This window comes from Sphaerodactylus townsendi, linkage group LG03 (assembly GCF_021028975.2).
Source record: "Sphaerodactylus townsendi isolate TG3544 linkage group LG03, MPM_Stown_v2.3, whole genome shotgun sequence".
Taxonomy (NCBI): Eukaryota; Metazoa; Chordata; class Lepidosauria; order Squamata; family Sphaerodactylidae; genus Sphaerodactylus; species Sphaerodactylus townsendi.
The window spans coordinates 89,759,683-89,777,656 of NC_059427.1; the positions used below are offsets into that span (position 1 = coordinate 89,759,683).

The following is a 17,974-nucleotide window of genomic DNA, read 5'->3' on the forward strand; positions in this document are numbered from 1 at the left end:
GCGGGTTGCAGTCGGGATAAAGTAACCCACTTTCCTGTTTTTGCGTTAGCATGCATCTGTGCGGGCAGTGATTGGAGCCCATGGAAATAATGCGGGTTGCTGTCGCGCTTTTGCACGGAGGCACATCTATTTTTTTTTAATTTACTTCCCACCAATGCATAGCTACATAGGCATACACAAATGAACCCCCACAGCCCCGCTGACGTGTCACGATACCACGATACGACCCTTTGCATCTGCATGGACACGCAGATATGAGCTGGGAAATAATTTTTTTTAAAGGAAAGCGAAGCCAAATAAAGTGCCTCCTGCCCGGCTGTTCCCTCACAAGTGGCTGAAACCCAGAATTTTTAAAAAGACTTGTGGATAGTGCAATTCTTTAAAAAAAACCGTTTTGGGGGAAATAATACAGGGCAGACTCGCTTAAGGGCTGGGATCCATGCGAAGTCCCTCCCCCAACAGGTTTTTTACCATCCTTAACCCGTGTTTATTGGTCCATGTGGAACAGGCCTAAGTGAGCCAAGCCAGCAGATCCTGGACTGGCCTGAGATGTGTTATGCCCTATTTTTTTTTTGCCTTTTTCTTTTTTGACTCTTAAATTGTGTGTGTTGTTTGTCTTTTTCTTGTTTGATACTTAAATTGTGTTTTTATGTATATTTTATAAATTGAGTTGGGTCCCCACAGGGGAGTCAAGTGGAATAAAAATACCGAGATAACAAATTTAATAAGCATTGCAGATGACACAAATAAGACTTTTAGTTCACATTCACTATCCCATGATAAACATAACAATGACATTGAAATAAAACATAAAGATGTGGATGCACAAACATTATAATTAATTGTACAAAAAACTAATGCCATTTTCATTTTGAATGCCATACCTTTGCCTAAACATGACAGCAGGATCCATGTTAGCAGAGGTCATTCTTATGACTTGACGAATCTCTTTGGCTATCATTCGGAGTTTCTCAAAATTGACCAAGCCATCCACCTTTGAATCATTTCCTGTACAATCAAAATATGGGCAAATGAACCTTTTAAGCACTGCTCAGTACATTTCTGTGGCTGACAGGATATCTCATTTATACATCACAACTCTTTGTCAAATGCCAAAGGTCACAAATTCAAGCACTAAAAGATGCCAGTAAGAATGCAAATGTCAGTCAAGGTGCAGTGGAAATGTGAACTCCACCCTCACTGGAAGGTTATTATATTGGCAGCTGGCAGCAAGAAGGAACTGTAACAATCTGACAATGCTCACGTTGATCTCTCAAGGATCAGGAAATGGCTAGCAACGATATTATCACCTCTGTTAACCAGACAGAATTTATTTCCACTGTGGTATAGTGTAGAGTAAGTCTTCAACTATTTGGGATCCAGAGTTATGAACATGGCCCCTATTAATGTGGTCTTCTTGAACAACAATTCACAAGGTCCTGTTACCATTTCTCACTACATTTCTTACATATTTAAACTTCCACAAGCTGAGCTATTGTCAGGGATGGGTGGAGTATAAATTTAATAAAATAAAAATAAATAAATAATTTCCCATTACTACTTACTTTGTACTTCTTTTCAGGAGCTACAATGACCAGGTGACAATGGGGATGGGATTCCTCTATCTTAATATTTACATGAAAAGAATGGTTGGCAGATGCAACTTGTTAATTATGCAGTTGCACAGCCTGAATCGTCTTCATGGTTAATTAGCAGTACAGAAGGTCTCTTATCTTAAATGTAGTGGCTCTTGATTGGTTCATATCATATTTTGGCACCATGAAATCAACCTTGGACTTGCACACATGAGTCGAATTCCCTCAAAAGTTAGTTACAAACTACAGTTTGCCATTACATCCAAACTACAAAATTATGCTTGGGCTCGATATGCAAATTTACTGGGAATAAACAATTTTTTTTTTTAGAATACTGGTTTAGGAAAGCAGCTAATTAGTTCATTATACTGAAGGATAGGAAGAAGAGTGGAGATAATTTGAATAAACCTGAACTTCCTGCTTTACTCCTACATTGGAGGAAATTTCAGGTGTTAGGTGACCTTGTAAGTTGAGATGAATTCAACATTGCGTATTCTGGTGCAGCATTCGTATAAGATGTAGGAGACGAGGATCTAAGTCCATACATGAAAGTTTTTGCCACAATAATTCATGAGAGACAGAGTCAAATGCACTTTTGAGATCCAAGAAAGCAGCAAACAAATTGGAGCCCTTCTTGCAGGTGCACTTGTCCACAAGTTGTGATGGCAGCAATGTCAGGTTCATGCCTCAGGTTCATGCCTCAAAGGAAATGAGGTCTTTGCCAACGCTGGGTTTTGTACTAGAAGATTCTGTATTTACCCCTCTGTTTGAATTGTTCGAGTTATTTGTACTACAGTCAGAACTTGTTTTTGAGTGGGCTTGAGGGAAAGTTAGGAGTATTTCTGTGAGCATATTTATCTGGTCTGAAAGTGTCTTCAATTTGCTTTCTAGTAGCTGGAGCGTACATGCTATCAGCCGGTTCTGGTCTGCTGTTCCATGAGTAGTCTATACAGGAAGTCCTCTGGTATTTTAAGTGACTTTTCTTCATCCCCTGGTTGAGTTAAAAACTCACAAGTCTTGCCATCCTCACTGCTCCCACTGAAGTCATGATTTCCTGTTTGTTCACCTAAGAGTTCTTCACAAATTTCCCTTTCATCCTGTAACTCTAGAGGGGTGACTCTATTTTGGGTGTGGAGAACTTAGTCCGTCTGGGGGTAAAGGGTTAATATAAGCATCCAATTTGCTTTGTGTTTCGGCTAATGAGGCTCTGTTATTGGTGAGTTAATATTATTTTTCCTTTTGGTCATGATATTACAATTTGCTGAGTCCAATTTAAATTGAACTCAAAGGAGTAAATCAGAGGCTTGCTCGATGTTATTATGATTGATAAGATTGATAAGATTGCCAAGCAGTCTGAGCAAGAAGTAAAAACAAAGATGACAAGCAGCTGAAAACAAGAGGATTGTTTTCCTTAGAAAGCACTTCTAATGTCCTTTGGTAGCCAAAATTAAGCAAAAGCTTATGATTTCCCTGCATTTCCCAGCATAATAGAAATAATATTTAACTTGTTAATGAGGAACTCACAAGATGCCTAGCTGTCTACTACTGATTTCAACAGGACTTACTTCCTTAGTAAGTATGGTTATGACTGCAGATTTCTTCAGTCTAAGATTTAAAAGTATTAAATACATCTGTCTTCAATTTAACTTTTGAGTACACAACCCTGTAGTTAATCATAATAAGGGGAAACATAAATAGAATAACAATTGCTCCATGTGGGCAGCTGGCTGTACTCATACTATTGTATGCTGACGATGTGGTACTGATTTCAAGATCTAAAATCAGTCTCAAAAGACTTCTTAATATCCTAGGTCTGTATTGTAAGGTACAGAGGTTAAGTATAAATTATTCCAAAAAGTAAGGTAATGTATTTAGGTGAAAGCCAACGAAATCTGCTTAGAGTATCTAGGGCACTCCAATTGAACGAAGTAAGTTCACTCCAATTGGGCACTCCAATTGAACAAAGTAACTTCTATGTAATAGTGGAGAAACCATCCAGAAGAAAGGATGGTTTTTGTCTTTCAAATTACATGGGAGGGGCAATTAACAAATCGAATAAATAAATATTTGGGAGTGACTTTTAGTGAAACTCTCTCCTGGTCTCTGTTAGAGCACAAACCTTTATATATATATATATGTGTGTGTGTGTGTGTGTGTGTGTGTGTGTGTGTGTGTGTGTGTGTGTGTGTGTGTGTGTGTGTGTGTGTGTGTGTGTGTGTGTGTGTGTGTGTGTGTGTGTGTAGTAACAACTCCAGAAGAAAGGATGGCTTTCACCTACTTGATATGTCATGCTATGCCTTCAGCAATGCAAACTGGGTGCTTCTTACATATCCCTGCCTCTCAACACCTTTGTATCTGTGGAACTGGCATGGTTGAATATTTCTTGCATTATGTGCTTGTTTGCCCCCTTTACAGCAGTTCAAGGAGTAAATGTCCAACAGGTTTGTCTAATCATTATAAACTGATTTTTGTTGTTGTCTGATACTGATCACTATGTTTCTGAAAGTAGCGCCATTTGCACTGGGAGCTAGAAAGATAAGAGACCAAACAACATAGTAAGGGTCTAATTTTACTGTATCCCTCTTTTTATGTATGTGTAACCACTGAGTTCTAGTTTTAATTTCTTGTGTAACGATTGTGAAAGCCAATGGCTAGTGCAATAAACTTGATCTTGATTCTAGTAAAAAAATTAAACTGGCTCATTAATTGTATAAGTGTGGTGTTACCTTCATGCAGAAATGTAATATCTTTCTTAACAACAGGGAAGAGTGGAATAATTGGAGGTTGCATGCTTTGACTGCTAAGGATGTTGCGATACTTTGCCATGTTTCTAGAAGGATCAAAAAGATCTTGAAGGTCTCTAAGGTGCTTTTCATACTTGCTGGGTAACTTTTCCCATGTTCCTCGGAGTCGAGCAACTGGTACCAGATTAAGACCACTGTAAAAGACAATTTTACCCATAGTCAGCAATCATGCTTGAAATGTGAAACCCTTTCTGGAATGGCATAATAGGCTGTCTACTGCTACATGAGCAGAAGACACTTATGCTTTAATGAAATGTGACAATTTTTCCCACCTGATCTGAAGCAAACAATTCCTCAAAGATAACCTTGCAGAAAATTTCTGCTCATGCAAGCAAAATATTACTTAACTTCAGTTAAGCAACTTGGAGCAGGTTACAAAATTGCTACTCCTTTTGTTTTGGAGCACAAATTCCCATCACCAGCCCTGATTGTTATCTGAGGTGACATTAACACAGTAAGAATATTTTTTCAAAGGAACAAGGAGCTTGTACAGTCTACTCTTGTTCTGCTTAACCATGGTTAACAGTGCAATCCCAGGGGGTGGTACAAAATTGCTCAGGAGGTGGTGTAACCCTGGTGTTGGCATAAATGCAACTTGCACCAGCATACCACTGGCGCAGAGGTATTTATGATGGTGAGTTGCATGGCAGCATGCCTAAGTGTCAGAGCTGCCACAGTACCAGTGCTCCCATGGCATACGAGGCCACACTGGCACTGAAGGGGGAATTCCCAGAGAGCAGCTTTAGACGGCTTTATGAGTCCTTTTGGCGCCCATTTGCTGGCTCAGACTTTGGCTGGCAAAACAGTGGCACAGCCTATCAAGTTTCCTAGATCACTTTCATGGGGAATGGGCAGCACTGCCTTCAGCTTGCTGTTCATGGTGCATTAATTCTCTTTGGAGGTGTTGCTGCTGTGCCATATCCAGTTCTGTCCCCTGCTCGTATTGAGTAATTCTCCTGTGGGATTGCAATCAACTAGTCTTTTAGTCTGTAGTAAATATCTCTGCACCACCCATTTATGTATGAATTTCAATTAAAATGTAAGCTACATCAAATAATCCAGATTAGTACTATTGTACACGTGTGACATATGTGTATCTACTGAAAAAAAAATTACATCTTGGCATTAAAATTAATTTTACAATGATTTTATGCCAGTGATATCATCATACATTTAATAATATAATAAAATTTAATAATTATTTATAAAACAGATAAAAGCAAAATGCTGCAAATTAACAAGTATTTCAAAAGGGAAGAATTGTAAATATGAATTGCCAAGTTTATCCTGCTATTTAAAGGAGGTAGAGGTGCCCAACTAAAATTAATTTCTTGGCATGGTCATAAGGAGCCACTTTGCTCATGTAGTCCATAAGCTGTGACCTGTATGATCTTGCTGAAGTGAACAGCTCATATGAGATTGGGCAAAATGGTTTCCAGACAAAGTCATATTGACATAATATTCCATTACTAAATGTAAAGGTTTTTGAGTTTGTTTAAGGTTGGGGGTTTTTTTAGTAATATAATTTTGCAATATAACTGAAGAGACATATAAAGAGAATATTGCCCATCACATTACAATGTCTACAAATTAATCCAATATTTCTATCCTTTAAGAGCTGTTCCGATATTGCTTGATTTTTATTAGCATATCACAAGTGTACCAACTATTACTGAACTTTTGATAAGGCCACCATTCTTAAGTGACTGGAAAGTACTCCCATTTACATCCTTGGAACTGTTCATTTATCTCAGTCAAATTCAGGAACAAATTTCCCCTGGATGTAAAAAAAAAAAGCACAAGTAATATATTGCTCTATTACCTGTTAAAAGGCAAATAGCCTACCTTATAACAGCAAACATAGAGTTGAAATTCTTGCACTCTCGACAATGGAGAGCAATTTTTATGAAATGTTTTACAATCTTCATCCTTTTGAGCTGGTTTGACTCTGATAAAATTTCTGTAGCAACCCAAAATGTCTCTTGGTTAATCACATCCTCAAACTGTTTCAGGTTAGCATTTCCTGTTTTAGACTCAAGCTTATATAGGTCATCAATGTATTCAGTAGGCTCAATGTTTCGAAATAATTCAAAGTCTCTCATTGATAACTGAGTAGCCACCTCAATGGTACTCAGTTGTAGAAGGGATATTTGGCTTTCTCGAAGCAGTTCTTGAGCATCTTCATCTGAACACAGAGTCTCTGTTTCCATATTATTTTTCAGGTAGTATCTAAAAGGATAATCAGAAACAAATATTAAATGCCTTTAGAATCCCTTCAGGAAAAGTAACTTAGATGGCTAACAGGAAATAGAATTCAGATTCAGCTGTACTTTAGACCACACTCTAAATCTCTACTTTTGTACTGTTAACATTTGAGATACCTTCAATATTAGACACTAATTTTATATAAATTATCTACACAAAAAACAGCACTGATATTCAAAAAACACCTTTCCTGTTACCTGAAATACAGTACGCTATCATGTTAACACTTGCACTGCCACTCACACGGTCAGGAGTTCGAGCCCCCTGTGGGTCAGATATCATGGCGGCTGGTTCATGGTCAACTCAGCCATCCATCCATTCCTTGGTCGGTAAATGAGTACCTAGCTCATACTAGGGGGTAAAGAATAGCTGGGGAAAGCAATGGCAAACTACCCCACAAAAACGGCTTGCCTATGAAATCACTGCTTGCAGTGGTACACCAGGGTCGAACACGACTGAAGGGGAAACTTTACTTTATCATGTTAACAACACCTGAAGAGCGTCAAGTGTTTCAAGTTTTATGAATTTTAGATAGTTTTCAGTATCAGAGGCTATAGTATCTCATTAAAAACAAAACACTAATTCAATCACTCTTCAGATGGTCTTTATTTTAAAACTATAAAAAGCATACTTACCTCCCATTGAGTTGAATTCTGTCTGCTAACTTTGAGAATTGATCAGGAAGCCTTCTCTGCTTGATAACTCCTTCAGAGCTCACAGAAACTTCACAGAGAGAATAGGTGTCCGGTGCTCCTGTCAAGTTGAATTCCTGCACTGCATGTTTTACGACTTCTTTTGCTGTAGTGTCTTTGCTGATAATAATGTAGCAGCTTTGTTGATCTGCTTTGAAAACTCTTATAACCTGATCTGGAATATCTAAATTTAAAACACATTTCAAATCATAATTATTTTCTTTGAATTGATAAAATATCATATCAACTGCGTCACATTATCGACAATAAATACTGATTTTCTGTTGCTTACAGGTAAATAATTTATTGCTATAAAATAATGTTTCATACAAGTGTCTATAATTTTGATTGGTTGAAGCAATGGGACTATATAGCATTTCACTGTATAAAGCATGTCTAACAACTCTTGTATTCTATAGACCTCATTTTTAAGGATTTGATCTTTCTTATGCCACTGAATAGATAACTCCTAATTCTGTATTTTCAATGCAACGTAATTGTTCAAGAATTTAAGAAAAAACTGCATTTGACAATTTATATAGAAGAAAAACGATCTGTAATTCAATGGATTTCCAAGCTTCAAATATAATGTCTTACTAAATTTTTTTATGAATACGACTTTTTGTTAGTGCTACAACATAAATTTTCCTATTTTGGAAAACATTAGTGCAGTGTCATATGACTACATGCTTATTTTCTTGATAACCAATTCCAAACTATCAGAATCAAGTAAAAGACCAAATTTATAGAATGGCCTTTTCAGATGTATCAGAATTCTATCCGACTTCATAGAAGAAAAACCTCCAGACAGAGAATTCAAATATGCAGACAAAACTCATGCCTCTGTCCTTTTTATCTATTTTAGACTGTAGGTATCCCTCCAATATAGTAGCTTTGCAAACAACAGATTCTTCTCTAGAACACTGAAACAAACCATCTGCAATCCAAAGTGGTGTAGTCTGGGAAAAACTCTACCAAATGCATTTTCCACATGTCTGAACCAAGAGTTAAAACAGATTATTAGTTCTTAATTTACCATTCAAATATAAAAAGAACCAGCCTTACAATTCCATTCTACTACTGTAATGAAGATGGAAAAGAACAAGATCAATGAGAAACTAACAATTTTAATCAGTCAATGTTATTTTTCCTATCTTATTGTGGTACAGCATGTTTGGAAAAATCTCTCACTCAGGACCAAGGTTATAAATAACTAGAAACACTGATTGCTATCTCTCCAATTCCATCAGGCACAGAAGAATCATGTTTATTCTCATACACTAGCATGAATCCTACAAAGGAGTTTTGAACATTTGGCCAGCAACTTCCTGTAAAATATGTAGCTTAATCCAATTAAAGTGGATCTCAACAGTTAGGTTTGTCAGTCAATTCTGGAATGGTTTTTGTAGTTTTAGTCTAACCTAAGCATGCCACTGCTTTTTCTTGCATGCCTCTTTGTTCTCTGCTAAACCGCCCTTTCTTATATAAGATGTCTGGTAAATAGTGACTATAATGACTACTGGGTAAATATTTTATAGGAAAATATCATTATCTTTATATTTAGAAGCAAAGGAAGCAGCCATCTCTGACCCTCAAAGGAGCAATAATTTATTGAATGTGCAAGTTCATACACTAAAAGCAAATAACGACTATTACAAAGCTTGACTCATTTGAACTTAAATGTATGGTTGAACATCAACATGCAACTGAAAAAGACTCAAATATTATTCTAATTTTTTCAAAACCTGAAAAAGTAGCACATTAAACATAAAGAATATCAGGTCACCAGCAACTGTAATACTTACAGTAAAAACCGACTGCTGTAGGATGAAAAAGTGGAGGGAAAAGGGGAAAAAAGTCAGAATTCAGATGTTACAGAGTCGTATAGTAAAAAAACCTATGATAAATATCTTTGATTTCCTTCTTATTGCAAAAGGAAATAAATTAGAATCCTTATTGCTTTTATTTGACAGACACATCAGTAAAAAGACATCTGAAAAGACATCTAAATTGAAACCGCTACATAAACATAACCCTATACTACAAGGTAGTAAAGACAAATGAATAATTAAGCTACAATATAAACAAATTACACAGTCACACAAGAAATCACACATTTTATTTCTGGCCTGTTTCAGCTTAGAGGAAGGAGAGAGAATATGACAACATCACAGGACTAATACAGTAATGAGGAAGCACTCCATAGGTTAAGAATAAATGGATACACATTACTAAGCTTAGATGGCAACTCAGAAGGAAATTACAAAAATTTAGAACAACAAAGTTATGGAAGTAGTCATGATAGCAGAGATCCCTGGATCTTTGTAAAGTAATTTTGGCGGATATGGTCAATAGGTTCTAATAACCTGGACCTAACTAGGTTTTAAGAAAGCTCCCTCCCCCCCAATTTTTCTGATGGGAAAAATTGAAATTTTCGAAAGCACTGAAAAAAACAAATATTTTTTTTCAACTGAAATGGTTTTCTATGATAAGCTTTTATTGACCCAGAATGCACAATGTGAAGATTTTACATGAAGAAATATACAGCTGGGGTCCCCAACCTTTTTGAGCCAGCAGGCATGTTTTTGAATTCTGATGCAAAGTCATGGTTTCAACCACAAATGGGCACCCCAGGTGATTGAGGGGAACACACACACATACACAGAGTGCAAGGGCATGAGTCAAGAGGAGTTATTTGAGCAAGAGGTGATAGAATAATACCAATACTATAGAGACATTTACTGCTGAAACAATATCATAAACAATCATAAATATGCCATTTTATAAGCTAAGCCAGATTTTATATTTTTTTACAATTTTATAAGCTAAGCCAGAAACAATGTATTGTATTTATTAAAGTAAAATAAACTTATGCATGACAAGAAAATATGTACCACATTTTTGCCATAGTTTTGATGTTTGTTTTCCTCCCACAGGTTCACATTTCCAGAAACTGTAATCTCTTAAGGCGGAATCCGCATGGGCCAAAAACAGCGGTGTGAAAACAGTGTAACAGAGTAAATCTACATAACTCTAATTTAAATCTGAGAGAAGCACCCCAATACTCTTACTGGATGCTTTTAGGAGGATTCCTCATGGGCCAAAAACAGTGGTGTGAAAATGGTGTAAAATGGTTTAAATGGTGTAAAATGGTTTAAAATGGTTTCCACACAGCTGTTTTTGGCCCATGTGGAATCTGCCTTATGGAATCTCCCATTCTCCCCACTGGGAACCCAAAATGAAATACACTGTTCTCCTATCCTCCATTTTATCTTACAACCGCCCTGTGAGGTAGGATAGACTGAGCTCAAAAAGCCATCTAGCAAGCTTCCATGGTAGAGGGAAGATTTGAACCTGGGTCTCCTAAATCTTAGATCAACAAACTACCTACTACACCACACTGACAGTAATAACAATTGCCATTCCCCCCTATAGTCTAACAGTGAATTCCCTAAAACATGCGAGTTCACTCCTGTTATCACCTCCTACCTAGCCACTCTACAGAAATGGGAGGGGGGGACTTCTGTATAGCTTCTTTTCTTGTCACATGCAGGTTCTCCATGCAAAGTTGAACCCACAGATCAAGTTTGTACCTTGGCTCACCACCAATGTAAAAATAAAAGGAACTGCTTCTGTGCATAAGAAAAGTGCTTTCTCTTGCCACTGAACAACTGCGGATTATCTCTGCACATATAGAGTTAGAAAGGAAGGTAAAATTTGAAGAATTTCATCACAAATGGGATGGCTTTAACAAAAACAAGAGGAACATTCAAGGCAACACAGCTCAAAAAGTAAATCATACCCTTGAGACTTTACAGGACATTAGGGATGAGGAGTATGGGTTGTAGTATTGGTCAGTTGCATCAAAGCAAAACATTTTCTTTGGTAGAGTTTGAAGAGGGAGCCTTTGGGCAGGCAGTAAAACTACTAACTAGAACTGTGTGCTATTGTATACCTTAAGGCAATAGATCTCAACCTTTCAGAGCCTGCAGGCCCCTTTGAAATTCGGACACCTTTGAAATTCTGACCACAAAATGACTGTCACAGGTGGCAGAACCAACTACAAAATGTCAGGTGAGGCTATAGTAACTCTATAACATTTTGAGCAGAAAGCACTGTTTAACGAAATGCCTTTTAAAGTGAACATTTTTATTTCCAAAAATCTTTTCTTGCATACACACAGCTTACCTTCAGTCACACAATGAAGATCCTTATGCTGTGGTGGCAGCTGCTGCCAAAGCAATGTTTTTAAAGATCTGCACAGCTCCTATGAGTGATCAAAAGTCCAATTTGGCCACATCCACTTTCTAAATACACTTGAAAGACACCATTTATTATGGTGACTGGGCAAATGAAGCTATGAAAAGTGCTTTTAAAGCAGATCAGTCAAGACATGTACTAAGGACCAATCTTCCACCAGAAACAGAAGGACTATGCAAAGCCCTCCAACACAATCCTCGCTTCTGGAGTGGGGTGGGAGAACTGACCTACAAAAGGATAGCCCCTTTCACTGATTTTTTAAAAAAAACCTATTGCCTTGACAGATTCTTAGCAACCTGATCCCAAGATCATGATCATCTAGCTGAACTTGTTGCCATGGTGAGTCTTCCAAAATTTCCAAAAGTATGCTGTAAAAGGGTAAGTTTGTATGGTTTTTGTTGTATTACAATAGTAACAACAGAGTCTTCCAATAGAACAGGAATGTTTAAAGATATGAATGGGAGAAAATAAGAATATTTTTTTACCTGAAGGATTAGAAAAATCTAGCATGCTGGTTGTAGGCTGTAAAAGATCGGGACTGCTAGATGACAGCGTTCCAGGAATAGGCATAATTGCCACACTGTGTCTGCACTGTCTGGTGCCCACAATACTGTCATCCTGTGACTGGCTTACACTTCCATCACTGTAAAAGAAGTTTTAAAAGTTGCTTGTATTTAGACCAAACATAAATATAGCAATGTTATCACATCAGGCAAAACAAGGGGCAACTTTTTTTAACATTAGAAACACAAAATTTTGAATTTTTTTTTTAAAAAAACTGTTTCTTCTGCTGCCTACATGCTGCTACATCTATGAACTTTAAAGTAAAATGGTTCTTTGCTGACAATAGTCCTCAGGTCTACTCTGATTTCTATGTTAATTTGATTACTACACAGGCATTAAAGGTATCCATAGTATGGTCTTCTTGCAACTGTCTGGATCAGTTCAGTTTGGTTTCTCTGACAAATGCTGAAAAATCTTGGGGAGTATACATGCAGTTTAGATTAGTGTCCCTTCTTGATTTATATCATCTTAATTCATAGGATTATCAATGCCTCTCTCTTTGAAGGAGTCTTTGCAAACTACTATCTAGTAATAAGGTTCCTTAATGAAATCTTTGGAGTAGGGTACTACCAACATACCGATGATATACCACTTTAAGTGTCTGTTTATCACTGTCTCCACCCTGAGCCAATGAACCAGCATGGTTAGAGTGTTGGACAAGGATCAGGAAGATCCAAGTTCGAATCTCTGCAACACCATGGAAGGTTGCTGGGTAAGATTGGATCAGTCACAAATACTTAATCTAAACTACATCACTGTGGGAAAAAAACATTCTGGTCTAAGTGTGTTCTCTCTGGCCCTTTCCACACAGGCGCTGAGCGGGGCAGCATCGGCAGAAACAATGGCAACGCTGCCCCCCGGGCCATTTGCACGGATGGTCCCGGCAGGGGCGCAGGCGACAGCACAGCCTTCACACAGGCTGCCCCATCCACGAACACCTTCCCTTTTTCTCCTGGCTCCCAACGCGTCGCAGAGGCCAGGGGACACACACCCCTGGCCTGAGCGACGGCTCTGGAGTTGCAGGCCAGGGGTGTGTGTCCCCTGGCCTCTCCAACACGCCGGAAGTCAGGAGAAGAAGTTAAGGCATTCGGGGAAGAAGGGGGAAGACGCCACTGTTGAAAAACCTCGCTCCTGGAGCAAGGTTCAACAGTGGCATCCTTGCGCCGCTTGAGCGTTCCCAGCACGGCGCTGCTGCTGTGCAAACGCCACCCCAGGGACGGCGTTTTTAGCATCCCTGGGGCACTATTATCCGCCCGTGCAGAAAGAGCCTCTCTCTCTCTCTCTCTCTCTCTCTCTCTCTCTCTCTCTCTCATTCCCTCTCCAGAATTTCTGCCAGCTGCCTAGTAGTATACAATTCTTCTGTACTGAATTGTATAGGTCTTACATAAAATGTAAAACATTTCTCAGTAACAAGTATCATGTCTAACCGGTGCTGATAGTAAAAAAATGTGACTGATAAAAATCAGACAGGCAAAAAACTCCCATTGGGGTAATACGAGGGGTTGCTCAGAATAGCCATTAGGCCAGCATGATCTAACAATCTCAATTAATGTTAAATTATGTAGCAAAGGGAGGTCTGGCTATTCTTGATTTTACTACATGATGTGTCTTTCAGTCAACAAGAGGAAATACAAAATAAGATATGTTAGATATAAACCTTTGGACCTCAGCTACAGATCACAAGTTAAAAAAAAACCAGTTTATTTCCAAGGAGACAGAATAATGTTAGAAGAAAATAGGACCAATAGATGGCAAATGACATCCAGATGAATAGGAAGAGACAATAGTAAAATAAATGAGAGCACTGTATGTCAAAAAAGAGAAGGGAACAATTTAGATCATTTGAAGATAGCAGCAGCAAGAAATAACTGCTTTAAGAAGAACCTCAAAGCTACCCTGAAGCACCCAAATGCATATTCTAGTTACAAAACAGAGAGATGCAAATGCTGTTTGGGGGGGATGTCCTTGAAATGAACAAAGAAATCTTTTATTGTTTACAGGTGTTCTGTATGCATTAGGGTTCCAGACAGAATTAGGATCTAAAGAATATTCTTTGTTGATGTTATCATTTTAAAGATGCAAGTTTATTTGGCGGTGGTATTCCGAATAAATGTTTTAATAACTAGAATAACTCATACACATGCTCCTTGCCATCCCTAGTGTGTGAAGATGCAAAGTTATCTATTACCAGATACAGCCCTCTTTTATCTAGTCTAGTATATAAGCTTCCAGAACTGGATAATACATCATTCAGGAAGCAACCTCACAAAAGTCATTATTATCCTGGAGAAATCACAGATGAAAACTGCTAATAACTATAGCTGAATAGGATGGTATGAGCTTTGCAGAGATTCCATTTAATTACAGATATCATAAAAATAGATTGGGGAGAATGGAATATAAACAAAGTGGGGGAAGGATATTCCCCCTACCTCCCCACAGTAGTCTGTAAGGTTTCTCTTGCAATGGTCACACAGGTGGATACTACTGGGAGAAAGATCCACTTCTGGGAGTAGTTTTGTGTTTCCAGCCTGACAGAAGTAGTATAATACTCAATTTCAAATCTAATAAGCATCATGCAGAAGTAGTTCAATACTGCACCTTACCTGAATAATTTTGGAGGTAAGATGCTGAATCGTGTCTTATCTAAAATCTTTTTGATTCTGTTTCTTCCACCAGATACAGTATTTGCTTTGATTTTCTTGCTGCCTTTTTCACGTGGAAACATTTGTTCTACATCTCCAGGAATATCTGGGATAGAATAGCGATTGTTTTTCTTTTCTGCGATTTTGGGAATATGTGGGACACCATTTTTCTCCTGCCCAATCCTGCTAAGAAGCTCTTTGAACACTGTAAAAAAAAGATTGTAAAACTACTGAAAATAGTACAATTAAAAAACCCATCAACTTTAAAAGTAAACTGTAAAGCAGTGGAATGTAACGGTTTCTCTGCTTTGAAGGATTTAAATTTGCAACTAGTGTGACAATGTTCTATACTGTCACTTCAAATAGCAGTAATGAATTTTTTACCGCAACAAGCAACTGATAGAACATAAGATATGAACTAGTGATGTTAGCAAAGCACTGGGTTTTAGGTTTGGGCTGCCTACGGAGCTTGACTGCTTTACTATTCACCATATCTTGATCATCTCACTGCTTTACAACGACAAGGTTTGTTTTGGGTGCACGTTAAAATACAAATTGCATGACCAAGGTCCACTTATTTTAGACTAGCTCTAATTATATTGTTCAATAAAATCCTAATCTAATTTCTGTTTCAAATGCATCACTTTCAGTACTGTCCAAGTTCCAAAGAGATCTGTATACAAACAAATAATTCAGAATACTACCCGATTTTCATTCTGGAAGCTGCTCCTTGTACCTCAGGACAGTGGCTCTAAAGCATTCTCAAAGCTTTGGAGTTTGTACATGGAAGATTATATACAACCCTTTTGGTTCCTAGCCACTATGTCCTAAAAATAACTGTAGTCACGTGTAAAACAATAAAAGAAACCAAGATAACACCAAGGATACTTTTCAAAAGTTTGAGTCTCTAATAACTGTACATATAAATATCTTTTTCACATCCATGGTATGGTGTGGTATGGTGTGGGGGTTAAGATTTTGGATTATGAGTTGGAAAATCCAGTTTCACTCCTCACTCCAATGTGGAAGGATGCCAGGTGATCCTGGGCCAGTTACATACTCTTAGCCTAACTTACCTCACAGGGCTGTTGTGAGGATAAAGCAGACGTGAGGAGAACAACGTTAGCTGCTTTTGGGTCTCCAGTGGGAGAAAAGATGGAGTGCAAATGAATTGAATAAATAACAGCCCAATCCAGAAGGGGGTGGGGGATGGCCATAGGAGGTAGCACAGACTCATGCCAACATGTTTGCCCTTGGACAGCGAATAGGGAGGTGGGCAGGCCCCATGGAGGTCAGCAGCAGCCAACTCGCCTCCGGCCACCACTACCAGAGTTGTGTTGGCCTAACTAGTAGGCTGGCGAAACTGAGGGCATCCTGAGGGCATTCCTGGAGACCTCCCACCGCAGGATCGCTGGTGGTGGCAAAGACGGACTTACGCCACCCTTTTGGGTGGATAACTCCATTTTTTCCTATGGAGGTCTTTTTGTTTCTTCTGCCTCCCCGTACCACCTGAAAGCCCTTGGAGGCAGCAGGAGGAGGCAGCAGCAGCACCATTCCCTGCCACCTCTGGGATCTGTATTGTGCTGTAAATACATAAATAAACTAGAATTTTAGTCTTATAATCTGTAAGACATTTGTATTCCTCCCACTACTACAGAGGAAGAGCTGCTTGCTCATCTTTCTGTCTTCCAAATAGCTCAATCTAGCTGCAAATTGCAAATCAAAGTACACTCCATGACTTACATGATACTTGCAGTTATATGCTATAGTAGAGTGCATCTGCTAAGGCTAGGATTCAAGGAAAATTAAAATATAGCTCAAATGACTGAATGGCAGTTTAGATGATAACAATAACAATAACAATATTTTTTAAAAAATCAGTTCAACAAATAAAATCCATTTCAAAAGCTTGGCAAATTAAACGGTTAAATCATATAACTAGCAGACAAGGCAAAACCTTGAAGCAAGGAAAATGCAACTAAGAGCAAAGAACTTAAGATCTATCCACAAAGATGTGCATTTCTAAAAATAGTAATTCAAGAGAGCCAATCTGTGTGGTAAGTGCTGTGGGTATGATTCAATGAATACATTCACAATTTCATCAGAATTTTGGCCTTACAGCCTTTATCATGGGTTTGTGACACTTTTTGGGTATAACGAATCTAAAAAGCAATAAAAACACAACTATTCATCCTATACAAATCAGGCACTTCTGCTTTATGGGGACCAGTTAATCTATGTGCATCCATACGGATTTTACAGGTGGAGTACAGCATGACTCTCTAGTGTAGTTTGTCCTATGGTGTACAACTTCTAGATCAGCTTATAGTAATCATCATTTAGTGTGGCACACTATAGTAAAACTCCACAATACTGCTTAGATCTCTAGTTCAGAGAGAACTGCCTAAACCTAAAGCACTATGAGATTAATTCAGACATGTTTATCATACTCCTTACCATACATGGAACACTTTATTAGAAACTAAGGGGTGTTTAAAAAGCAGCTTGTATTATGGAATTATGACAAATATAGGGTGAAATATTAGGTATACAATTTGACTTACCAAAAATGTTTGTTTTTACAGTAATAGAAAGATGAGTATTGTTTCTCAGTATTTCCATAGCTTTTGCAAAAGTAATACTCTCAAAGTTTTGCCCATTGACTTCCATTACCTTTGGAAGAAATAGAGACAAGTGAGACCCTGCAAGAAATTTGCAGGAAGGGTACATTCCTCCCCGCTTTGCTTCCTTTCCCCTCTCCCCTTCAGTAACAATCTTTCCTCTTCCTTTCTGTAAATCATCCCCATATTGCTTCTCCAACCTCTCCAGCTCTGTCAACCTATTCCCCTCTCCCTTTTGCTCCCTATCCCTTCTCCATCAATCTCCCCCTTGTCCTCTTTGTCAACCTACCTCCTCTCTATTTCTCCCCCATCCTCTTCTCTGGCAATCATCCAATTTCCGCACCTTTGCTTATTCCCCTCTCCCACCACCCCTTAGCCATCTCTCCCTTCTTCCACCCATTCTTTTACTTAGTCTCTCTCTTATGTCTTTTTTTGTCTTCACCATGCCTAATGTCACTCCTCTATGTTTGTCCTTCTCCATTCCCAATCCCATTACTTTCTTTCGCATCCCCCCCCCCCGCCCATCCT

The 17,974-nt window shown here is 38.3% G+C and overlaps 1 protein-coding gene across 14 annotated transcripts in view; it reads right to left on the reverse strand.

Annotated features, from left to right (window-relative positions):
* The window catches only part of RAPGEF6 (Rap guanine nucleotide exchange factor 6), a 206,448-nt gene that overhangs the window by 38,589 nt on the left and 149,885 nt on the right, over positions 1–17,974 (reverse strand). For 9 of the 14 annotated variants that reach the window (XR_007243829.1, XM_048488520.1, XM_048488511.1 and 6 more), the window contains 8 exons: positions 17,390–17,498; positions 14,787–15,030; positions 12,102–12,259; positions 9,162–9,176; positions 7,300–7,540; positions 6,245–6,628; positions 4,322–4,533; positions 885–1,008 (listed from right to left, as the gene is read on the reverse strand). Coding sequence is in view for 13 of the 14 variants with exons in the window: in XM_048488520.1 (XP_048344477.1) it covers positions 885–1,008; positions 4,322–4,533; positions 6,245–6,628; positions 7,300–7,540; positions 9,162–9,176; positions 12,102–12,259; positions 14,787–15,030; positions 17,390–17,498 (1,487 nt within the window). In the remaining variant the exon portion in view is untranslated. The remainder of the gene's footprint in view (positions 1–884; positions 1,009–4,321; positions 4,534–6,244; positions 6,629–7,299; positions 7,541–9,161; positions 9,177–12,101; positions 12,260–14,786; positions 15,031–17,389; positions 17,499–17,974) is intronic. The other 5 variants (XM_048488521.1, XM_048488512.1, XM_048488522.1 and 2 more) reach the window with 1 other exon arrangement.